This window comes from Centrocercus urophasianus, unplaced genomic scaffold (assembly GCF_019232065.1).
Source record: "Centrocercus urophasianus isolate 14NV4802_14NV808 unplaced genomic scaffold, USGS_Curo_1.0 seq_28, whole genome shotgun sequence".
Classification (NCBI taxonomy): Eukaryota; Metazoa; Chordata; class Aves; order Galliformes; family Phasianidae; genus Centrocercus; species Centrocercus urophasianus.
In genome coordinates, this window is record NW_024884844.1 from 14,437,287 (window position 1) to 14,461,081 (window position 23,795).

The window sequence follows — 23,795 nt, forward strand, 5'->3', positions numbered from 1 at the left end:
ACGGTGATGAAGTGTGATGGAATACTGGCAGGAAGTGTCAACTTCTACTACCGTAACACCAACATCCGCCTTGATGTCATGGCACAACATCATAAACTAGGAGGCATTATTGCTGGAGCAACCCTTCTATTTGTCCATTCTCAAAAGACTGATTTAACCACGACTGGAATTCTGCATCCATTTACAAGCAACTGTATTATTTGCAAGATACAGAGAAAAGCTTTTAAAAAAGTCAAGACAATGAAGGGATCAACTGATGTAAATAAAAGCTACATATGAAAGACATAAAGAGCCTAAACACAAAACAAATACAATAAAACCTAGGAGTATAAAACCACAGCAATGGTACAACCTGGAAATAAGGATTATTATTGAATCAAAAAGAAAAATATTTACAGACAATAAGGTGAAACTAAGAAATAATGCATTTAAGATGTAGACAATTGGAGTCATGGTTATTAACAACATCATAAGAAGACAGTATTTGAAGACATCACTCAAATCATTAGAACATAATGTCAAGCACACAATTCTATTGAAAAGACCCACCTACAATTCTGATTAGAAGCTACTTAATTTCTTGAATTTTATAAATGACTTTCCTAAGCACTTTGGATCTGACTGTAGCTAGTGTGACAAGAAGTGTGGTCAGTTTGCAATTTATTTGTCATCTGATTTGTAAAGTGGAAAATGTACGCTGTGTATAGATCTAGTTTTGCTTAATACTGAACACACCAGTACTTGTTGTACTCAATTTAAGCCATTCAGCATCACATCTATATTCTTTGTCCAAGAGAAACATTAGAGAAACAACCAAGTGTATCAGTTTGCAAAGGAAAAAAAGAGTGATGCTGATTATCGTCCAACTGAATAAAAATACAATGTCAACCAACGAGAACAAATCATTTTTGAATATCTAAGGTCTATTAGGAAATAGGCCTAAGGATAAATAAGGAAATATTCTCTACTGTCTGGAAAATGGCAGGTGGTTTGACAGCCTTATTTTACACAAGAAAAAGATCCAAGTTGAGATTAATTAGGACAACACAGTTGCTATCTTGCCGTAAAATTGTTTTTCTGTTCAACAGAATTTTTAATCACTACTCAACATATATTGTAATTCAGATAGAATTATACTTTGGATTTCTTATACCTTCAAATTTCCAACTTCCAGCCAAATCTGCGACAAAAGAAACACCTCAGAAAAACGTTATTCTGTCACACTAGAAATACAATTCATTTAAAGGAAAACAGGAGAAAAAAATAAATCCAGAAGCAACAGGGAAAGTCACAGCATGATGGGATAACTTCTATCCCTGTAACAAGGTAAGGTGTAATGATTTCTTGATAACTACAGGAAAAGGTTAAAGCCTGAGTTTACCTCTACTATACAGTGAATTCCCAACAGTGACCTTGCACTTTCCTTATTACTTTGTTAAAGATGCACCCAAAACGGATCACACTGACAATATATGAGAAACGTACAACACTGAGTACTGCAGTCAAAAGTTACAGTATTCACAAATGAAAAATCGTATTAATTTTAGGACCACATGGAGACTAGAAAAAATGTGGATATCTAATAATATTTCCTGTTTTGAGTCATTTAGATAGAACTATCCCATTGTTCTCTTTAGACTATTTTTATTTGAGGAAAAAAAATACTTAGACTCTCTCAAATACATTGTGCTGTATCAAAAATGTAAAACTAATCTATGCTGTAGAAAAAGACAGTGATTTACTATGTATTTTTTTCTGATTTTTCTTTTCAAACAAGACATTGTCCATCAACTCTTAACAATGAAGCTGTAAAGACAAATACTGAGAAGTATTACAAAATGAAGAAAAAGCTATGATGTTGAATCAGCAAGAAAATTATGGATATATTTACATTAAAAATTAAAGTTGAAGACAAACTTCTACTGCCAATGAAATCCAAGTTAAATAAAACAATTTATCTCATACAATTTAATTGCCACCCAACATAAAACATACAAATCATAAATATGTTTTTTTAATTAAAAAAAAAAAATGCACTGACAGACATAGCATTCTAGCATCCACGAGAAGAGCACTGTGTGTCACTCTGACTTACGGTTAGCATTACCTTTGCTATGCAGGCAGGACAAAACCAGTCACCATCCGGTATGGTCGTGATCTTGGGTCTGTGGCAGTAGGTATGACAGCCTTTATCGCAACCGTCACAAAGCAGCAGCAGTTCCTCATTATCTCCCTTTCGACATATTTGGCAGTACTATAACACATGAAAAATGGACTCAGTTCAATTGGTAAGCTTTGAAGCATGAGAATGGTACCTAAATTACAGTTCCCTTTCAAACAATTCACTCCACTTTTTTTTTTTTTTGCTTTACGTCGGAGCCCAGCAATAATAAGGAATATAAAAGTACGTGAGGAGCTAATGGCTACATGGGAACAAAATGAAGTCCTGAACTGGGATACGAGATGCTGAATCACCATACAGCTTATGTCACAGAGGAGATAAGAAATACTCCACTAAATACAGTACCTTCTGTCAGATGAAGCCATAAGTTACTATTTATTGATATGTTGATTATAAGGAGTAATTACTATCTCATATAGAGCAAACAATTACGAGGGCATTTCATCTTAAAATTTTCGTGACACTGGATTTGGCAAGGGAATAATCCTTTCCAGTATATTTATACTCATCTGTGCACAATGTACAGTTAATATTAAGTTTTATAGGCAGTAATAAAAAATACATTATAAATCACGTTTGCTTAAAATACCTAAAGTGTGAAAACAGGATATAGCAAAACTAGTTCAGGTACAGTATTTTTTCTTAATAAAAAACACTTACAACTTTCATAATAGATTTTTCCCACGCTATCGATTTCTGTAACTGCTGAATGCACAGAGCTACCTGTGCAGCACTTCGTGCTTCTGACAACGCCTTTCTCCATACCCTCAGCCCTGGAGCAATATCCTCGTCAGTTCTGCATTGAAATACAGAGAAATTAGGCAGGTCACATCCGCGTTGGCTGATATTTGAACGTGAAACAAGCATTATCACACTGAAAGCCAAGCAATGACAAAACGTACACAGCCAATAAGTATAAGGTATAAGCAACTAAATTTGATGTAGTGCACAGACTGTGGCTACGAGCCTCAAAGCTTAGTCACATCCAGTTAAATGTAAGATAACTTTGCATTATCAACGAACGTAACAAAAAATATCTTTATGAAGCACCATGCAGAATAACATGATCCATACGGATCACAGACATACAAGAAAGTACATAGATAACAAGCAATAGAAAATAGGCTCCAATCAGCAAAGAAGCACAATAATTTTTCAAGTTAATCTCAAAAACCTACCCGTCACCATCACCACTAATGGATGGTGCAGGAGCAGGGACAGTAACTGTGCCCACATTATCCAGTTTGATCTGAATGGTGGTACTTAAGGGGCTCTTCAGATACCTTCGCTCTATGTTCCGCTCCAAGTCAGCGAGCCTGGTTACAGCTATATCTAGAGGGTTGTCACTCTTCCGCTCTAGAGAGCTGGTACTGCCTTCTCCGCCTCCAGCACTATCTCCATCGTGCTTCTTGTGCAATCTAACAATTGACTTATGTTCATGATATACCAAGTCTTCTCTTTCTGATGCAGGTTCAGGACACAGCCAGCCCTATGTTAATAGAAAGGTTTGTGCATTTATTGGTTGCTATTTAACTTAGCGTTTGAATAGAGGAACTGTTCTACAGAATCAGAACAAATAACTGAAGTGCTGTTTCCAGTACATCTTGGTAACGTGTAATCCATCTGTAGAGACATTTTCCAAAATCTCCAGAGAACTAAAACAATCAATCAAAAATATATAAGCATTACCAGACTTTCTGAAGTGAGTTTTCTGCAACATTCTGCATTCTTATTTTGGAGTATCCTATTTTATCAGTGAAAACATCAGAATGGGTCTGTTTCATTGTCTCAGAAGACAGTACCAAGTGGTCACAGAGAAATGACATCTACTCGTAGAACATACTCCATCTGGAATAGTACATCCATACTTGAACCAAACATACTTAGTTTGGTATCACTACTCAGTTACTGGCAGAACCCAAACCAGGCAGAAAAGTGGCAAACCCCACTAAAATTAAGTCATCTACATGAAATGAAATCTGGGCATTCGTGAAAGGTTAACAAAATGTGTATGATTCTGCACCCTGTCAAAGAACTCCTCAGGAGTTGCTATTCTGATCGCCTTTAGCTCAAGTTACAACTGAAGGAAATATCTGAAACAGATATCCATGATGGTGCTGCAGTGGATTTGTTTTATCTGCTGAAAATTGCAGATGAATGAGAAGGCACTTACCAACAGCAAAAGGACTGCTATCTACTTTACATTCTTCCCACTTCAGCAACATTATTTTAAAAGAGAAATTTTACTAAAAGTTAGTTTTACCTTAACTTGCAAACTAGCTGATGCAACTCTCCTCTCTAGATCTTCCACCTGCTGAAGAATAGCAAGGTCCACCTCCATTGCTTGTTCTTCTACTGACCAGTTTTCCACAACATCTCGAGTTACCTGGTTATCTTCATTTTCATTGATATCAATAATTGCAACTGCATTTGAGAATCATATTTCGTTAAATTATTATAACTTCTCCAAGTAAATTCAAGCTGTTTTACCTGTCAGTCCAATTAAATGCTGAAGAATTGTTAAGGAAGTGTAGGCTCTTAAGATATCCAATACGACCACCAAATTCTGTAAGATTTCAAGCTCGCAATTTAAAGGCAAGGGAAAGGGAAGACTGAGCTATACTGTTACAGAAACAGAAAATGCTTGAAAAGTTATCAACGCTTAAACCAATAGAGAATTTATATTAAAGAAGGTTTTTCCAACACTAACTTCCCAGAATAAGGCTGGTAAAAAGGCAACTATGTGACCTTTTACTTTTTTCAGGCTACTATGACCACCTCTGTATCCAAGCACATCCTGGAGAGCTCTCAGTCAGCATTACTGTGCTCCCATACCACATGTAACATAATTACCGATTACCTACCATCCTTATTTTTGACACAGGCCAGAGTGATATAGTCCATGTGTTTCTGAATTTGTTTTTGTAAGGCCTTTTCTCTTATTCCCCTGAGATGCAGCACTTTATGCAAAGACTTTAGGTCGTCAGGATCAGTAATCCTCCACCACCCGTACTGCATTTCTAAAGCAAGACAAACACACAAATACTTATAAGGTGTTTTTCACATGATTACAATCAGATTAGAGAAATTCAATAGGGAAATTAGAAAAAATAAACTGTAACAGCATAGCAGCACTAGAAATTATCCAGGCAGTTCCAGCTGACAGCCCATTCTTACCTTCTGGTATTGGCTTTGGGTTTGGGTGATCGACTGGCTTGGCCACTTCCACTGCTGTACAGGTGGCAGAAGCTATTTTCTCAGTCTGCAGTGCTGGTGATTCACTTTTACTTGCAGGAACACTAGATGTCAAGAATGAGTTACTGTTCCCCTCTGGTAATCCCAAGCCCGATCCAATAGTAGGTAAAGGAGATGAAAATTGAACATTTGAAGTAAGAACTCCTGTAGGCCATCCACAAAACTGAAGTCCCATGACAGGTAGTCCAGGCTTCATCTGCTACAGGAGAAAACATTTTTAACACTATCACAGCTGGTATTGTTCAGTACTACCAAGAAACCAGAGTTATCATTAGCATGTTAATTTTCAAGCAGCAATCAAAACTAAATGGGCACCTTTACTTGCTCAGTATTTCAGGCCGTTCAGGAAACAGTCATATAACAGCAATGCAGTAGTTCCTATTAGAAACTGTGATTGCTTAAGGAACAGTATCATCTGTGGGCAGAGTCAAATTTCTGAAACCTGTTTTTCAATACAATAGCCAAACACCTGAAAGCAAAATCTGATTACTAAAATAAATATACAAAACATCAGACGTTGGTTTATCTTTTTTTTTTTTTTTTTTTAAATAAAAAAATTCTAATATTATCTTTTTTACATGGAACTACTATTAATGTTTAGAAACAGGAAGGAATAAAATAAATGAAAACATGATTACATGATACCACACCTGTGAAGCAATCTGGCTCAAAATAAATTCTGCCAAATAAGCACAGTAAATTAATACTATTTAAAACAATTATTTACTTACCTGCAGTGGTGGCAATGCAAAAGGACTTAATCCCATTGGACTCTGTGCAGAGGTTGAGCCCAGAAGAGGTGACGGAACAGGTGAAGGTGATTTTGATGGTGGATGTGACTGAGGAGTAAGTGAAGTTGCAGTAGCTGGTGTATCTACGTGGGTAACTGACATGTCATCACAGGGTACTCTTGGCAAAAGGCTGAACCATTGTCTGTTCTTCTCACTAAGAGGCTTTAACAACTGGTCACTTGGAATTAATGGAGAACTATAAAACTTTCCTGTCCCGCTTGCAACAGGACTGAAAAGATTATTAGAATCGGACTTCTCGCTGCTGCTTTGTGATACACCAGGTTGAAGGCTGCACAGAGAGTTTTGGGAGGTATTTTGATAAGATGGAGTGCATCCATTTGCTGCACCACCATTAGGTTTTTGGGGTGTAACATCAGACTCAGGTGGCATTTTTGCAACCTCTAACAGTTTGCTTAGTTTTGAAAATGAGCCAGGCTTTTGTAAAAACAAATTAGTGCTGTCCTTTTCTTTCAGATCTTCCTTTTGCTCACAGTGAGTTGTATTTAAACAGCTTATTTTTTCTTCTGAGATCTCAAATACCTCTTCTTTTATAGGCACGCTTTCTACATTTTTTAACTTCTCTTTTTCTTTCGCAATTTCTTCTAGACCTAAAGAAGTACAAAAACCATAGATGAAACAAAACAGACCAACTAATTTAATCATTTTTATCATCTCAGATGAGCAACAACTTTTTTTCTGCCTCCTTCCATATTAAATTTATTTTATATAAACAAAATTACTTCTCACTTTCCACAACAAAGCAAATATAAAAGCACACACAGATTCTCCAACGTCTGGAGGAAAAATGACACCAGTGTAGTCAACAAAGCTGTAGTATTCTTCCTTAAGATATATTAGTGTCTGCAACAGTTTGCCAGCAAAAGATCTTTGAAATATGTATTTTTGGTGGCTTTCTTCTTGCCAGACTCAATTTGCTTCATCCAGCCATCCATACACTTACATCACCTGGGTACAATGGAGCCTTCAAGTTCATTTTTGCAAGAGGCCGTTTTATTAAGCTGACAGCCAGCTACTAAAACAAGTACCATCATTCCTATTATGAAATCAAATATTCTCAAAATATTGAAGCACAACATTACACATTTTACCCCTTCAGATAAAAATCATTACCAACTACAACTGTGAAGTGTAACATCAACATTCTTGACAGTTTCAAAGTTTGAAGAACTACCCAGTATGACAGACAGCCTACACACAGAAAAACAGGCAGATCACAGAATCACAGAATTGATGCAATCAGACTGCAGTCAGAAGTTGGCAACAAACGCCAGTTTCTGGAAATATTCAAGGTGGAGAAGACATATTTTAAATGCACAGGAAAACCATTTTTTTCTGTTTTCTTTCCTCTTCTAGTCTTTCTTAACCATCTCTCTTCTATTAATGTTTCAGCTTCAGACTAAGAAACTGTTTTTTTGAAGAACAGAAAAAAGAATAAGGGCAAGGAGCTAGAGAATTCAACACTACCTTTTAAACATATTTTCATCAGGAAAAACAACCAAATAAGCAATGATCTTGCTTATGGTTAACGGCCAAAATATCCATAAAATTTGCCTGTTCATTCTAGGAAATTGTAATTCCTATGAAGACAAGTAGTTAAAGAAAATAATACTTCCTCTAATTAATACTTGAAAATACTTGCAGTATACATCAAGGTACAAACAACCTGAATACTAGCATAATCAAAAGAGCTATGCAAGAGAAAAGGGTATATTTTTTCTTTTTAACTGGCAGTTGTCTCATGTTTCAAGTGTTTACATAAAAGGAATTAGGAGTGGAGAAAGTACAGAAAGTGTGAAATGGAAAACAAAGACACGGAAGGACGAGGGAGTAGCTCAGAAATTCAGAATATGTGCATTCGGGGGGACTGAACTAAAAAAATAAAGATATGCACTACAGTTCTTGGCTAAAGATTTTGTGCTTTTTCCAAACTACAGTAAGACAGGCAGTTGCACTTCAGTGCTTTTCTTCATGTAGGACTGCTGAAGCACTTGTGGCTTTATTTCATTAGAATATAATAAAATAGTTGGACAACAGGAACGCAAGTGGTACAAAATCTGGTAGGTTACCTTTTGTACCCAATCAATCATGGGTAAAAACAGGTCCAATAAAATTATGCAGAGACATAGAACTATTTCTTTATGCTACTCATTTAAAAAAAAAGAAAAGACAACTTGAAGATTAGGATTAGGTTTAGGACAAGTTCTGTGGCTCATGTGGAGTCTAAAAGAGGACTCAAAATCGTGGACGCTGTAATTTTTAATTCGGTAGTTTAATTAGCAGTTTTAATTAAGGACATTTCCAGAATGATGCAGTACCCTTGAGATCCCGCATTTCTCATGCGCATTGGAGTTGCTGGGGTTTGTTTTTTTTTATTATTGCTGGGGAAAAAGTCGAACCATGGGCTTATGCTTCATCTGTATCAGAATTTGAAAAGATTTTTCCATGATCAAAAAATAAAAACTGCTCGAATTTATCAATTGCAATATGCAGAAAAAGATCTGGTAATAGCGGAATCTGCATCTATCCAATTGAAAATGTGAGAAGATTCAATTAAGCAGCGTATACTTGTGTAAAGAACAAAAAATTACATTCAAATATTTAAATAAAGTAAGTTTAATATTTACTAGTTTAGAAGAGATGTGAGAAATAAAGATACGAAGCTGTATTGGTGATTTAAGTCTTTAGTACTTCTCAGTGTGAAAAACAATTTTCACATTTATTTTATCAGACCATTGTGGTTTTTGTGGTTTAATCTCGGCAGGCAGCTAAGCAGTGCAGAATTGCTGGCTCACTTTTCACCCCCAACTCTCCCCAGTTTTATTGTTCAGCATGAAGTTACACGATACGAAATGTGCCTTTCAACAGTGGGTATCAGCTACTGAGTTTTGTCCTCTTCTTGTGCACCCCCAACTTATTTGATGGCAGGAAGGTTGAAGAATGAAACAGGTCCTGACTCTGTGTAAGCACTGCTCAGCAACAACTATAGCACTGCTGTGTTACCTGCAATATTTTCATTACAAACCCAGAATACAGCATCATACAAGCTTGTAGGAATAAAACTGTGTCCAAACCAAACAAGTGCACAGACATGTATCAAATCTTCAAATATAAAATATTCTGTGTATTTGCACACAAAAAAGTGACATAAATGAGTATGTCTACTATGATCATCTTGCTTTCATATGCAGAGTTAACTGTCAGAGAAATAATTCAGAGAGAGAAAAATGAAAAAGCGCAACATATGTAACTGTAACTTCTGAAAATTTACAAAATATGAATCCTCACTTCACAAGAGATATTAAATGTCTTCCAACCAGTAACATAGTATCAGAAAGCATCATATAAATGAAAGACTTATACCGAGTACCTTTTCAGCCTCAGGTTGAAGATGAAGCCTAAAGATCTCACTACACAAAGTCACTGCCCGCAGACTGGCAGCATGTTTTGCCATGGCACGCAATGGTATGAAGTCGTTCTGTTTCTTACCTTCGCCGCTTTCCATGCCTTCCACAAAAATGCCCCCACACTGGGGCAGAATCCAGTACCGACGCCTGTAACGATCTTGACCAAACATCATTGAACGCAAACAATGTGAGGCTTCAAATAACTTCTTTCTGTACTGGCTTTGTTGCTGTTTAAAAAAAAAAAAAAGGAAGGTGCTATAATTCTATAGGTGAAAAATAAACAAGTGCTTTAAAGTTTATTAAATTCTGGCTATTCTGGTTACCAGTGACAGGAATTTCAAGACTTAACTGAGGCACTTTTAAAGGTTTTTTGTGTGTATTATATGGTACTCTTACTCGTGATTGCTGTCCTGATTATTTGACTTGGAGAGATGCCTTAAAAAAAAATAATTCAATCATTTCCTGATTTACCTTACGTGTACCAGCTTTCCTTTAAAAGTATTTTTGTAACGCTAGGACCTGACATTCTTAACATTTGCTCTCACAGAAGAAAATGATTAATGAACATATTGCAAGGGAACGCCTGAAATTCTATCAATTAAGGCGTAAGAGTAAATGGTATAAAGAGCACTTGAACACGGCCAAACAATGAGTGCTACTGCAGCCCAATGGAAAACTAATGAGATATTTTAATCAGCTCATAAAAGAGTATTCAAACAGAAAGAGTTATCTGAGGGGAGCTACCAATAATTTCAATTCCTTTGTTCACTTTTTGCTCTGCTAAATTGGCACTGTTGGAAGACGGGTATAATTCTGGACTGCTGATTTTTTGTAATTTGGATGTGAGAGAAACCAGGAGAAAAAGTTTTAAATGTCAGACTTTCTGACAGAAAGAATAAACTATTTAATAAAAACATGGGCCATGAATAGAGCCTGACCTACAGCACTCTCTTATTCATGTTTCCTTTCCTCTTTCATTGTTTTGAAATGTCAAGCAAAGGTAGCTCTCTTCATCAGTCTTGAACAGCTGCAACAATTAGCCAACCATAGGAAAGGATAAGAACTGCCACCAATTGTATAATGAAAATCTCACTGTCTCTTGGACACAAAGCTTTACGATCACTTTATAAATCAACAAACAGAAGCATATCAGTTACATCTCAACAACAACTTGTGATGTGGAAAGATATAATCAATGGCCTTCTGACCACTGACTGTGTGAAATCCACTAATGCAACAAATATTTATGGATTAAAATTCAGGTGTCATAACCAGCTGCAGCATTCGTATTTTCATCAAATGAAAGTTTATCCTGATTAAAATTTATAATAAGGGAGAGCACTGAAGGTGATGGCTTGTAATTTCAACTCTTGAAATCCCACAGCCAAATATTAAATGCAACCAAGACAATCTCTCACCTTTGTCAGTTTTTCAATCTGCTTCTCTAGTTCTTCAACACTTGCTGTCTGGTCTCCATCATCCTATAATCACCAAACATATCGTCAAACCAAAACCATCTCAGGATAAAATCAGTCTGTCTTATCAACTTTATAGTAGAAAAGATGTAACAGAAAATGAGCCTTCAAATGTGAAAGGCAAATGCTAAGGGTAAAAATGTTCAAATATTTGCCTGTTGACTATGTATATATGACAAATGTATCTGACTAGGAACAACATGGCTGGAAAAAAGACCTATCTTTCAACAGCATCCTAGACACATATGTAGCAGAAAGATGGTGACAAAACATTGGTTAAAAACATTGTTTTATTGGAAGAGATAATTCTCCTTGTGTATAAACAACTACAGAATTTAATCTTATATTCCATGAAGCTTTTTGAATATTTGTGTATATTTCAAAGAGTTTTTCATGCAGGAAACTACAATCTGCTGAGTTTTATCAGTGAGTCTTTCATCAGAGCATACTTGTAACTTATTTCAATGTCTACAAGAAATTGTAGGGCCACCTTAAATGACACTTAAATCACTGTAAGAGTTCCAGTATTATCCTTTCTGATTTTTTGAAGAGGAATGCAACAAGCCTATGGTTCTTCCTTCTTAGTGTAGTTAAACATACAATTTATTTCCATTAGAAGAGCTTTATTCAGTTGAACAAAATCTTGGGGATAGTGAGAAATTTAAAAATAGTAACAATCCTAGGTGCTCCCAATTACTTACAACGTAAGACAATGGTTTCAAATTCCACGTCTCTAAAATTAGAGAACCAGAATGAAGCCTTCTAAAATACTACATACAGCACAAATGCAATGGAGTACTTTTTCTGGAGGAGTTATAAGACCTCCAGAGTACCAAACTGTAAGACTGTACTTAAGTGTAAAAGATGAATAGAAAGATATGGGATTAGATTCCTAGATATTACCTGTTTTAAACTCTGAAATATTATTTTGTAAGAAGACTATGCTATACCATTAAGGTATTTTCTTAAACTCATACAAAGTAATTGTAACAAATCCAGAGGAGCAGCAAAAATAGCTGTTCCTACTCTAGCAACTAGCTGGGTCACTAATGAAGAGTGTTCCCAAAAATTTGAGTTCAGACATTGTATGCATGTATTGTTCAAAGAGTCACTGGTATTTTGTATTGCTCGTCTCTTTACGCAGCACGAAAAGCTGGAGTTCTACAGTCAATGTTACGAGCCCATGGCATGCTACAAACACTCATTTTGTCTACAATTCAGCTCAAAATAACAATGTTCAATGATCTTCCCTACATCTCATCCAATATTGACTAGTAAAAACATTATCAACTTGTGTATCAGGTACAACTGAGCACTGAAACATATTTTCTGCAATATTCATTATCCCAGAAAAGTTATGAAAAGGCACGTGGTAACGTCACAGGTACGCTTCTTTAATAGACAAATGTTAAATACAACTTAATATGTCTTTTTAATTAAAAATGACCTTTATTCTACACTAATCAAAACATCAGTTCATACTCATTTGCTTAAAATGCTGTGGTTCTCAGGATCTTGCACAAACTCTCAAAATTTCAAGAAAATTAAGATGAAGCCAAAAAAAGCAGAAAGCTATCAAGAAAAAAAAAATACACTCTTGAAAACAATTTATGTAAAAAAAATTATTATTATTTTTTTAATTTAAAAAATTTAAATTTTTTTAAATAAAATGGATGTTAAAATACTTTTCCTTCATTCTTATTGTAAGACCTTGGGGACGTGGTGCAGAGCACCCTAATGTTGCAGGGAAACAGAAGAGAAGCAAGTTTCAATTTACCAGTTAGTTCCATTTCAATATTTAAAATCCCCCACCTCATCCTCACAAACTTCTGCCTTCTTTCCTTTTTTGTCTTCTTTGTCCTCTTCATCCTCATCATCCTCATCTGCCTGATCATCACTATCATCATCGTCATCATCATCATAATCACTATCCCCACACTTCCGTTTCCGTTTGCGGCCTGGCGTTGATGTTTCCAAAGAATGCGGCTCCTCTCCCACTTCACCACCTCCTGTTGCATCTCTTTTGCCAGTTTTTTTTGCATGAATGATTCTAAGACTTTAAAAACATGACAACGAGTGAAATTATGGATCTTATTTGTAGCATAACCATACCTTTGTTCCTGTGTGATTAAAAGTGAATCATTTTATATCAAATTAGCTCTTCTGATCTATGATGCTCTACATTTTATTACCTATTTATTGCCATTAAGCAATAGGAAAAAAATCAGGTTAGAGAAAGCCCTTAAACCTCTTATCCAATTCTGCCTAGAATTTCTGTTTCTTCCAGGTAGATTTTCATCACATAACCACTTAAAAGAAATAGAATACAAGCGTTCTATTGAAAAGTTAGTAAAGACAATTAGAAGAAACAACTATTTATCTTCTGTTTTATGCATCTTTATGTATCTTTATAAAACAGCTGTCAAACAAAAAACGGGGGAAAATCCTAAGCTGAACGTACGAAACTCTTTGTATCTGCATGGCAACAGCAAAGTTGTTTTTAAAGTAATTTTTTTTATGTCAGATTTCTGCGTTGTTGTTTTTTTAATTATTATTTATTATATCTTATTTCCCTTTAGCACAAGCCTTTGATTGATCTTTCCATTCTACGACATATTTTCTTCTTTGAGAAGTCATGGTTACCTAAGCTTCAGGAGACTCAATCAAATCCTTATTTTTCCTTTTATGAAAGAAAAAGGAAACTTACATACCAGTAATTATAGTTGTTGTAGACCTTCTTCTTCTATAAAAACCCTATAAGACAAGATCCCACACAGCAAAAATTACAGTTCCACCTATCAGGAAGCTAGCAGGCAAACATGCTGAATCGCAGGAGGTATAGATAGCCAGGCCTAATCACTTATAAAGCAGACCAAAAAATGCAACTGACTCAGAAGAGATTCATAAACGTGTAGGGAAGACAAAGATTTTGTAAGAGATGGCTGGAAGAAGGTAGGATGGGAAAAGTAGAACGGTAACGACAAACACGATTACCAGCACGTAATTCTCCCTTGTCATACTTCTCTCTCTTCCCATCCTACAACACAATATTCCATACAGCAAGTGGCTACAAACATGAGTGTTGTAAAAGTACTTGCTTCTTGACAGATGGACTCTGACGAAAGTATCAGCTTTTTAAAAACGCTGATAAAACCATGCCAGTACCAAACAGCACAGATTTTAATGAAGCTGTCACTGCTCAACTGGTAGCAGCCCTCTTAAAGCTATTTTAGTAATTCATAATATTCTGGATAAAAAAATTTCTCGAGCCTTCCAGTGAATTTGGCAGTAAGTACTATTTTCAGCTCTGGTACAAAAAGCCTTAGCTCACTGAGTCCAACTGAGATGTCTGCCGAGTTAATTTTTCAGAACATTTATTCTTTTCTATGGGAACTTCACACTATCAAGTCCTTTTCAGCTGGACTGGAAACTTGTGCCCATGTACATTAATCATCCACCAAACCAAGCCACTAATCAGCAACTGCATTGAATGCTGTGTGATGGTACCATTGAAGAGACAAATCAGATTGAGGTAATCTAGAAGACAATTCACTAAAAAGGCTAGCAGATGAAGTGCAGTGATCAGAAAACACACTGATTCATACATCTAGAATAAATGATAACAAATGAAAAAAGCTTCTTTTGCTAGAACTGAGAACAAAGATACAACGTTGGAAAGCACCAAAGGAGGAGACTTGCACGATACTAGAAGTAGGAATGGAAATAAATCAGAGATGCCCTCTTTTTATAACAACACAAGCATCAGAAAGCACCTCTTTTTATACAAAATCATGTAGAGGTAGAAATCAATGAGAATGTATCTTAGAAAAAATGTTCAGATTTGTGAATATGGCATAATTTTCTTGCCACTACCTAAGCACATGGCAAACAAAAGTTTATTGCATTCACTCAAAAAACTTTCTTCCACTCATCTTTCTTTCACATAAAGATCAAAAAGACTTCTGTAACCACAAAGAATGCTGTGAAGTCCTCTAGACAAAACAGTAGGCGATACTCAGATAAGTGACTTAAGCCTGCTCTTCCTAACCTGTAATGTTCATCAGATCATGGAAGAAAAACTCACCTTCTGATTTATTTTTTAATCACTCATCATAACTTCTGTACCGAAATCAACTATTAGGAAATAGCAAGGAAAAGAAATTCTAAGCATCACATTCTCCTAACATTCTTCTTCTTAGCTCTCAAATAATGAAAGTTTCCCGAATCAGAATTACCTCCTATGCAAACTCAGGATATAATTCCTACCCTTAGGTAACACTGCTTTTGCTTTACCATCATCATTTACAGTTGAGATGGTCTCACTGGAGAGTAATTAACTGATAAGATGCATAGCATAATACTGGCATGTTAAAAAAAATGCTGTAATGAAAATCTTGTTCTGCAGTATATCAAAGTTTTGTAAAGAAACACGTATTATCCTTAAAGTAGCTATGTTCCATTTCTTAAATTGATTTTTTCATTGACCAAGTGACAAAAGAGATGTCAAGAAGAAGGCATGTAATGGAAGAAGAGACACTGGAAGTTACGATTATCTAGTAATAAAATCAGCTGAATCATCTCAGGTGAGACAGTCTGCTGACAATATCTGTGATATAGAAAGCAAGATGATTTGACCTGATGAGACAGATGCTTTTTTTTTTTTTTTTTTTCCTACAAAAATGGTGATTGGTATCAAGATCCACCCCTACATGCAATAGAAAAGGCACCAGATGCAACCTCGCATTGCACAGAAGAAGAGTTCCATTTCTGACCATAAATGTTATTATCCTTATCAATGAATTCAGTTCACATCTTTAAAGAAAAGGAAACAAAAACAAGCCAAAAAAAAAAAAAAAAAAAAAAGAGGAAAAAAAAAAAAAAGGAAAAGAAAAGCTACATGCTTTCGACTCCCCTTCTTCAGCCATCGTTTTCTGTAAATCTTACATGCATGTGTGTATACATACATATAAACACATGGAGATTTTGTGTGTCTATGTGCGTGTCTGTATACATGTATATGTAAGTATATATATATATAATTTTTTTTTTTTCTCCTTCTGATATTCTGCATATCCAGTTGAGGAGCTAATCTCATCAACAGCTGGAGCATAAGCATAAAAAACAATCCATGACAAAACCTCACACATGCAGAATCTCTTCTTATCCCACTCAGATGTAGTTTAAGGCAATCTGGACGTCATGGTATGATGATTTACACAGCATACACAGACATAGTCTTGTAAACCAGGCTGAGTTGGAATACATCCATTTCTCAGTATCCTTCATTCTACTGCTACATGCTTTCCACATGACGAGTTTGTGTTTTGAGGGTCATGTAGAGGTTTGTGTACTTATAAGAGGAGTACACATCCATTGATAACGTGGCAAGTAGTCAACAGACCAGATATTCCTAAAACTATTTGGAACAGGAATGTTTAAAAACTAGACTGAGCCCCAAATGGTTAGGGAAGATAACATACAAAAACCTAAATGCAGAAAAAAGATCAAACAGAAGACTTTAAGTTTCTCTTCAGAGAAGCCCCAGAACAGCTCTAAGAGTTTATAAAAATCATCTGACATACAAAGAGAGCACTGTTTTAAACTGATCGATGAAGGCTTTTCTTAAAAGCTTCTGAGAGTTAATCAGAAAAAAAGTGAAAAATTCAAAGATTTTGAATCAAGGATGAGATAGATGAGTCAAAGTCTAGTGACTTCAAAGAAGCAGAGAATGTCTCAGAACACTCCCACAGTACTTACACTTTAGAATAGGACCAGCACTACTGTTAGCTCCTATCCACACAGGAAGGGGAAAAGCAAAAAACAGAGGAATGACTGTAGAAATGAAGAGGAGCATGAGACTTTAGGGTCTTACTCCCCACTATTTGAAGGCAAAGAAAAGAAAGATGAGAAAAAGGAGGATTCTAATCTACAAGTACTTACAGTTCGATGGAGGGAGAGAAAGACTAAGTGGCCCCATGGGGGGCAATGACAGGCAAGGGTCCCAATCTATTAAGAAATAATTGGCTAAATAGGACTTTACCGACACTTCTAGAGCTATAAAGAATCATAGGATGGGTTACAGATGAAGACAGGAAAAGTCATGTGTACTACACTAAGAGATAAATTGCATTAAGCCTGCATACACAGGGATTTGTGTTATTAGTAGAGAATTTCTTTTTACTGGTCTTATTTTTTCCTCTACCTCCCTCTTGTCCTTCTTCTTTACTTCTTCTTTCTTCCTTCGCAGATACATTAAAGGGAAAAAAGGGAGAAACAAGATTAGAAACATAAGTACCTAAAGCAAGGGGTTAAGAAAGGTTTCACCATTCCTGGTAAGAGGTAAAGATGACCAAGAAAAAAGAAAGTAGAGTCTGGCTATACATTTTTACCACCTGTGATTCATGAAAGTTACGCCTTCCAGCTTCCTGGTAGTTGGAGCCATTATGCTTGCTGTATGGAATTTTGTCTTGTAGGATGGGAAAACAGTGGGTATGAAGCTGAAGACACTTTAAAAATTCCAATTTTAGCTTAAATAAAAATACCAAAATATCTCAATGTTTGCATGCTAGAGATGATCCCTAAGTATAGGGAATGATGTAACAAACATAAAATGGAAGTGTTAATATTATGTAATATAAATCAGCAAAATTTGATGGGTGACTGTTGCATGAAAACTGTTTTAAAATGCCTTTCAGAAGGAACACTGCTAAGCATGGTAGGTCCAAATAAACTGACAATGTCAATCACAATATGACAGCTCCTGTAATATTCTAATAAAATTGATTTCACTTTTTTTTTCCCCCAAAGAATACAAAATGGACTCAACTCTTAATTATGAGGGGCAAAAATCCTCATGCTTCTTTAACATGTTACAAAAGACCGGTGCAGGACCATTCTAAATTCACATCCACCTGAGCCAGATAGTTCAGTTACTAACTTCTTGGTAAGCCTGTAATGGTACCAGCTAATTTTGTCCTTAGAACCAACAGACCATATAGCAGCATATATGAGCAAATGCAAAGAAGCAATACATAGTAATACTTAAGGAAATGAAACTTACTTCCGAAGTTTGCCTTCAACCATCCATTTATCTCTCCTTAAGTTCGACATATAATCAATATTTTTATCAATTTCACTGTCAAAGACAAAATAATCCAAAGATAATTGAAATACCATTAACAGTGCACTTGCATGTCTTTTTCTGACAAACATTTACGGAGAGATTTTTTGTCTCACTAAACTATCCAGATAAACTCTTAAAATACAAAATAAATAACTTTAAAATTAGCAAGTTCCAATATTAGAAACATCTGTGCAGTTTTTATTTACAGACATCAGGCAGTTTTTATTTACAATGTGATGCAAGTTTGCAGAAGTATGTAATTCAAAGAATTTGACATTTCTTCTAATAGCTTGCATTTAACGTGAAGCCTCCAACTGCATTAGCCAAAAAGCATCTTGCCCTACACACAAGTTATCACAAGTACATATACAGTATTCCACTGGGACCCTTTATCCACAAATTAACATCTACCTTCCTGTACAGAAACAGAAGAACAAGAGATAGACAGATGTAGTAAATTCTCTGGGAACTACATCAGAGAAATTCCAGACTCCACATGTTAGCAGTTTATACTTGCTTCAATGATGAAAATAAAACACAACCCAGTTTTGAAAGACTGCTATGGATCTGGTTTTACAGTTGGTCATCTACAGTAAGTGAAGGAGTTCCTTGCTATCATTAATTTGATTAAACGCACACTGATTCTCTTACAAACTACTTGCATAGTACTTGCACCATTCAACTTGCCATTTCCCAGCTTTTTAAAACACAAAGAATTTCTTTCATTCTTGCACTGCACAAGACTGGTTAACTTTTGCAGTGTATCATACACCAAAAGACATAGAATTGGCAATGCAACAAAAGCAGTAATCAATTTGGTCATATAAGATTATCACAGTAAGCAAGCACACAGAGGTGTAAATATCTCCAAGGCTGCCACTTCCTAACTTTTTATCACATATTGCTAAGTTTTTGTGTCTTTTATGTGACAGCTTCTTTTACTTATAGAATGCTACACATCACTACACAATATATACAATATATACACAATACATGACTACACAAACTATACACTTTCTTGAATTACTGCCACAATAAATTAGATTTCTTATTTCAGCTGATGATCTACTTTGCATTTGAACAGAAGAGGATTTAAAAAAAAAAATCAAAAGGAAAAGAGAGTATTACAGAATCATTACACCACTCTTCTTAATTATTCCCCAGAATACTTAGTACATATCTTTGTAATCAATCACATCTTCTCCAATTTTAAGTTTTGAAAGCAACAACAAAAAGCAGACCAAACAAGGAAAATGTCGAATCTTCCAAAATATCAGACGTTTGTAAAGACAAGAAGTAGTAACAGCAGATTTCAGCTTACTTTCTAAAAACGTCAAGAAACATCTTGGAACAAAAGTCTACATAATGTTTTTAAATATAACATTCAAATAACTATTTTTACATATTTGTTTGAGAAGTAACTTACCTGACTACGCTTTTGCTGCAAGCTAACTCATTGACAAGGAAAGCTAGCACTGCTGCTTTCTGAGCTGGAGTATGTGCCTGAAAAGCTTTTGTCTTCAAGCTCTCTGTAAGCTCAGTTTGCCCACAATGAGCCTCCATAAATATCTGCAAAATCTCAGACACGTTATCTCGATTGATGCCAACATTCAGTAAGTGCTCCCCAAGAATAGTTTTAACCTAAAAGAAGGACGTTTCAATCAATCACATTTGAAAGTGCTATCTTCACCGCACTCTGCATTACTGTTTATAAAATAGCTATGTGGTTTTATTTGCTTTTATATACAAGCATTTCAGTGAGGGTACTTCTTTTGACTATTCAAGTGAAAATCTTTAATGGAGAGAAAAAGAGAAGGACCACTCCTTCACGTGTTGGTAAGAATAGAGATAATACTGATATTAAATAAACAAGTTAAATGAGAAAAGGCATGGCGCAGGTGGACCATCTCACACACTACGAAGAAAGTATTCATAAGCTAGGATTTGGGTTATTTTTTGTTTCGTTGGATTGCTGGTTCGTCTTTTTTTAATTATGGATTATTTTCTCATTACCTTGTATCCTGTAACAAGTCCTGGATCACAAACAGCTGCAGAGACAAGCTTTACAAGCAAGTCTTGTACTTCTCCTCTGCTGTCTCCTACGTTCAGCAAACCCTCTTGAAGAGTACTCAGGGAAGGCACATCCGTATTCACGTCAAAGCCGAGAACTTTACCAAAGTTACGCAAGAACTGTACTATCATGAGACAATCTGAAAATGTGCTTCCAGACAGAACAAGGCCTGGGATGCGAGGCAGCTCTGGCAAAGGCTGAAATGGAAAAAGAAGAAAAATAATTCAGTAGTATATTTCAGAGGGTAACTTTCTTGATTAGTACTTTCATATGACATACAGCACATGAACAATAGAAGGTGAAGGCAACATAGGAGCTGCTCCCCACATCCCACCTGTAAATTTAATATAACGCTGAAATACCCTTCATTAATGTTTATCTTCTTCATTTATTTGAGGAGGGCATCAACTAATACTTCTTGTATAAGAAGGTTTTCATACCCTATTTGGAGCCAAAGTACTTTCAAAGGTAGTATTAAAGATCTCTGGGAGCAGAAGGAAGTGTAATTCTCCTCAGAAAGGTGGACTTGAACAGACAGGCATTCTGACAAGACGGAGACTGACATGCAAGTGTGGATGAAGCAAAGGTGTGAAACTGAGTTCCTCCATGCAGAAAAAAACTGCATCCACTGATATTCATTGACACTACGACACTTATGGAGCCCACACAGTAAACGTGAGCACAGTGTGGCAGTGGGTGGTGAGTTTCAGCAGTGGCAACAGTGGTCACCTCCACTGGTGCATATTTTTACAAGCATAACATGCAGGCTTTTCTTCATTGCTGGCAAAAATACACAGCTAGTGGCAGTGACTATGCTGAAAAATAGTGTTTTGTAGCTGAGAAATGTCCTCTAACAAATATTGTTGCTGTGTTCCTTGTACCTATTGCAGTTTCCATAGTAATAGGTAGGAAGCATTACTTTCAGAGCAACCAATGTATATTTTAAATTGTTACAATTACCTTCTGGTCTGCTAAGCACATATCTTCATTAGGCTTCTTTAGCTCTTTTGCCATTTCTAGTTCCAGTCTTCGCTGTTCTAGTTTACGTTCTTTATTTAACCTTTTTTCATCACGTTTCTCTTGCTTCAATCGCTCTTTTTCCTTCAGGAGAATTAAAAGGGCAGAGAATAAAACCCATGACTATTTAAAGAGGAACAATCTAAGAATCTGAAAAGCATTATTTATGTAATTTCAATAATTACCACAGCAACTTAAAGAATGCACTTTAGTAAAAAAAGGTGGAATCTACACAAATAGAATCCCTCAGTTTGACCTGCAGGTCCTTGCTCAGCCGTGCTGCTCTCCAGCCTCCTCTGCTTGATTTCTTGTGCAGGGAGACAGAGAGCTCTTGTGCTGTCAGAAAGGCATCCTTAGAGTTGTCAGCTCTGCTCTGCCCCTAAAGACTGCTTCCCAGGGCATCTCATCCAGTGGTTCCTTAAACAGCCAGCAGTTTGCTTGCCTCCACCCGTTCACCAGGCCCAGATTCCTCGAGTCCACAAACTCACACAGGGCTTGTTTTTTCTACAGCCCAGTGCCTCCAATCTTAACTTCTCTAATGAGCACTGAACACCACATCCAGCAATTTACCTATCGTTCTTTTCTCCAGTGCCTGTACCAGGAAGTTATCCTCAAAGATACAGTAATCCAAATGCCTGTTTAGTTTTTCTGGATTACAGTCTGTTACTTTTAAATTAAATTAATGAACATTCTGTAGTGCCTAAGATTCAACTACTTCTCTGACAAACAGATGATATGATAATGGTTATATCACTTCAACCTCTTAACTATGTCTACTTTATTTATGCCATCACTAGCATAAGCAGTCTCAGATTTCATATACAAAAAATAGTTTCATATAAAAAAAATATAAAAAGTAAAACAAAAAATTTAGATACTATATTTTGGCACTGATATTCCCTTGAAGATAATATCGGGGTTTTATTTGCAAACAACCTCCCAGGATGAATCAAGATGCATATTACTTTATCCTTGTCTACTAGAAGTGGACAAAGAAAGCTAACTTAGTTGCAAACATAAGCAGCTTCACTGCAAATGTTTGTCTTAGGAAAGCTATTACCTACTTTCTTCTGCAGCCTTGTAATGAAATTGAGTCCGGACTTCTGAACTAGTTATTCAGCTAACTTCTATCAGGGTTACAGCAGATTAAGAGCACAGAAACTTTGCTCTTTCAAATGGTGCTATGACTAAGAGGAATATTTAATTAGTTAAGGGTCTGATTAGCGTACTTGATAGAAGTACTTTGATAGGAACTGGTTTAGGTTGTGCAGATGCAGACTACCAGCTTCTCATGAATGCTTTTTTCCCCACCTATAAGGAAGCCATCTAATATTCTTTAATTTATAAGCAAGGCAACAATCTGAATTACCAAAAGCACTCTAATTTTGCAGTACTTTAGAAGAAACACCTTAATTCAGTTGGCCAACCAGTTGGACAACCAGTTAAGCAGTGCAGAAGGTGTGAAGAATCTTCATCACTAATTCTCGTAATACTCGAGTGGTATCAGACCCAGTTGTGATACAGTAAGTTTATATAAATGAAAGCAATCACCAGAAATATTAAGAAAACCTTCCATAAGCCAAGAGCAGCAATGTTGAAAATAGTTGAATGGTTTTCAGAAACAAATCAAAAAATCTATGAGTTTAGATGGTCAGCATCAGAAAAAGTCTGAAATTTTGTAAAGTGAAATCAAGCAATATTTTGTTGTAAGTTTAATATTAGTATGTTTTAAAAAGAAAGTAAGCCAAATAACTAGAATCACAAGCAAAATAAGGCAAAATGTTCAGACATTAAATAACATGAACCTTTAGGGCTCTACCTCCTGACTGAGAATTTCAGAGATTTTAGTAAAGCAAAATGAGAGGTGAAGCATGTGTCTTCTGAAATGCAATAGTATGTTCTAAGTAGAAAAAATATATTTATTATGGTGTAATAACCCTATCTACATGGTTTCATGCAAAATCCGCAAGTCCAATAACTTTGGAATGGAACAAGATGTGCAATTTTAGCCCTAAGTACAGAATAAAAGTTGCTCAAGAAGTCTGACAAGCGTGTTTATGATCTAACTGTCCATATACACAAGAACAATAGGAAAAAGAAAGAAAAAAAACCAAATTTCCTTTCTGGGAAATACTGAGGGCTCTGAAGTCACTACGCAGTTCTTGATGTCTTGTGACAGAAAGACATCGCCATCAAGGATGGAAGGAACCTTCTGAGACCATCCGGTTCCACCTCTGCCCAGTAAAAACCCCACTCAAGAAGGCTGAGCTGCAGCTTCCTTGGGGTCCTATTAAACCATCCTCAAAATAAACTTTCCTTATCTTCAAAAGGAGTTTCTTGTATTTAAATTTCTGCCAGTTGCTTCTTTTCCTGGCTCTGCGCTGTGTACAAATGACACACCATGCGACTGCAACTACAGGTAAATGAAGGACAAAGCTCTTCTTACAGATCACCGT

At 36.0% G+C, this 23,795-nt stretch overlaps 1 protein-coding gene across 15 annotated transcripts in view; it reads right to left on the reverse strand.

Annotated features, from left to right (window-relative positions):
• BAZ2B (bromodomain adjacent to zinc finger domain 2B) overlaps window positions 1-23,795 on the reverse strand; it is a 101,343-nt gene that overhangs the window by 3,512 nt on the left and 74,036 nt on the right. For 9 of the 15 annotated variants that reach the window (XM_042827479.1, XM_042827478.1, XM_042827480.1 and 6 more), the window contains 14 exons: window positions 21,283-21,423; window positions 20,265-20,519; window positions 19,678-19,892; window positions 18,189-18,263; window positions 12,941-13,184; window positions 11,072-11,134; window positions 9,736-9,880; window positions 6,169-6,836; window positions 5,360-5,636; window positions 5,047-5,202; window positions 4,446-4,606; window positions 3,361-3,671; window positions 2,843-2,978; window positions 2,108-2,254 (listed from right to left, as the gene is read on the reverse strand). In XM_042827479.1, the coding sequence (XP_042683413.1) occupies window positions 2,108-2,254; window positions 2,843-2,978; window positions 3,361-3,671; window positions 4,446-4,606; window positions 5,047-5,202; window positions 5,360-5,636; window positions 6,169-6,836; window positions 9,736-9,880; window positions 11,072-11,134; window positions 12,941-13,184; window positions 18,189-18,263; window positions 19,678-19,892; window positions 20,265-20,519; window positions 21,283-21,423 (2,994 nt within the window). The remainder of the gene's footprint in view (window positions 1-2,107; window positions 2,255-2,842; window positions 2,979-3,360; window positions 3,672-4,445; window positions 4,607-5,046; window positions 5,203-5,359; window positions 5,637-6,168; window positions 6,837-9,735; window positions 9,881-11,071; window positions 11,135-12,940; window positions 13,185-18,188; window positions 18,264-19,677; window positions 19,893-20,264; window positions 20,520-21,282; window positions 21,424-23,795) is intronic. The other 6 variants (XM_042827486.1, XM_042827485.1, XM_042827484.1 and 3 more) reach the window with 3 other exon arrangements.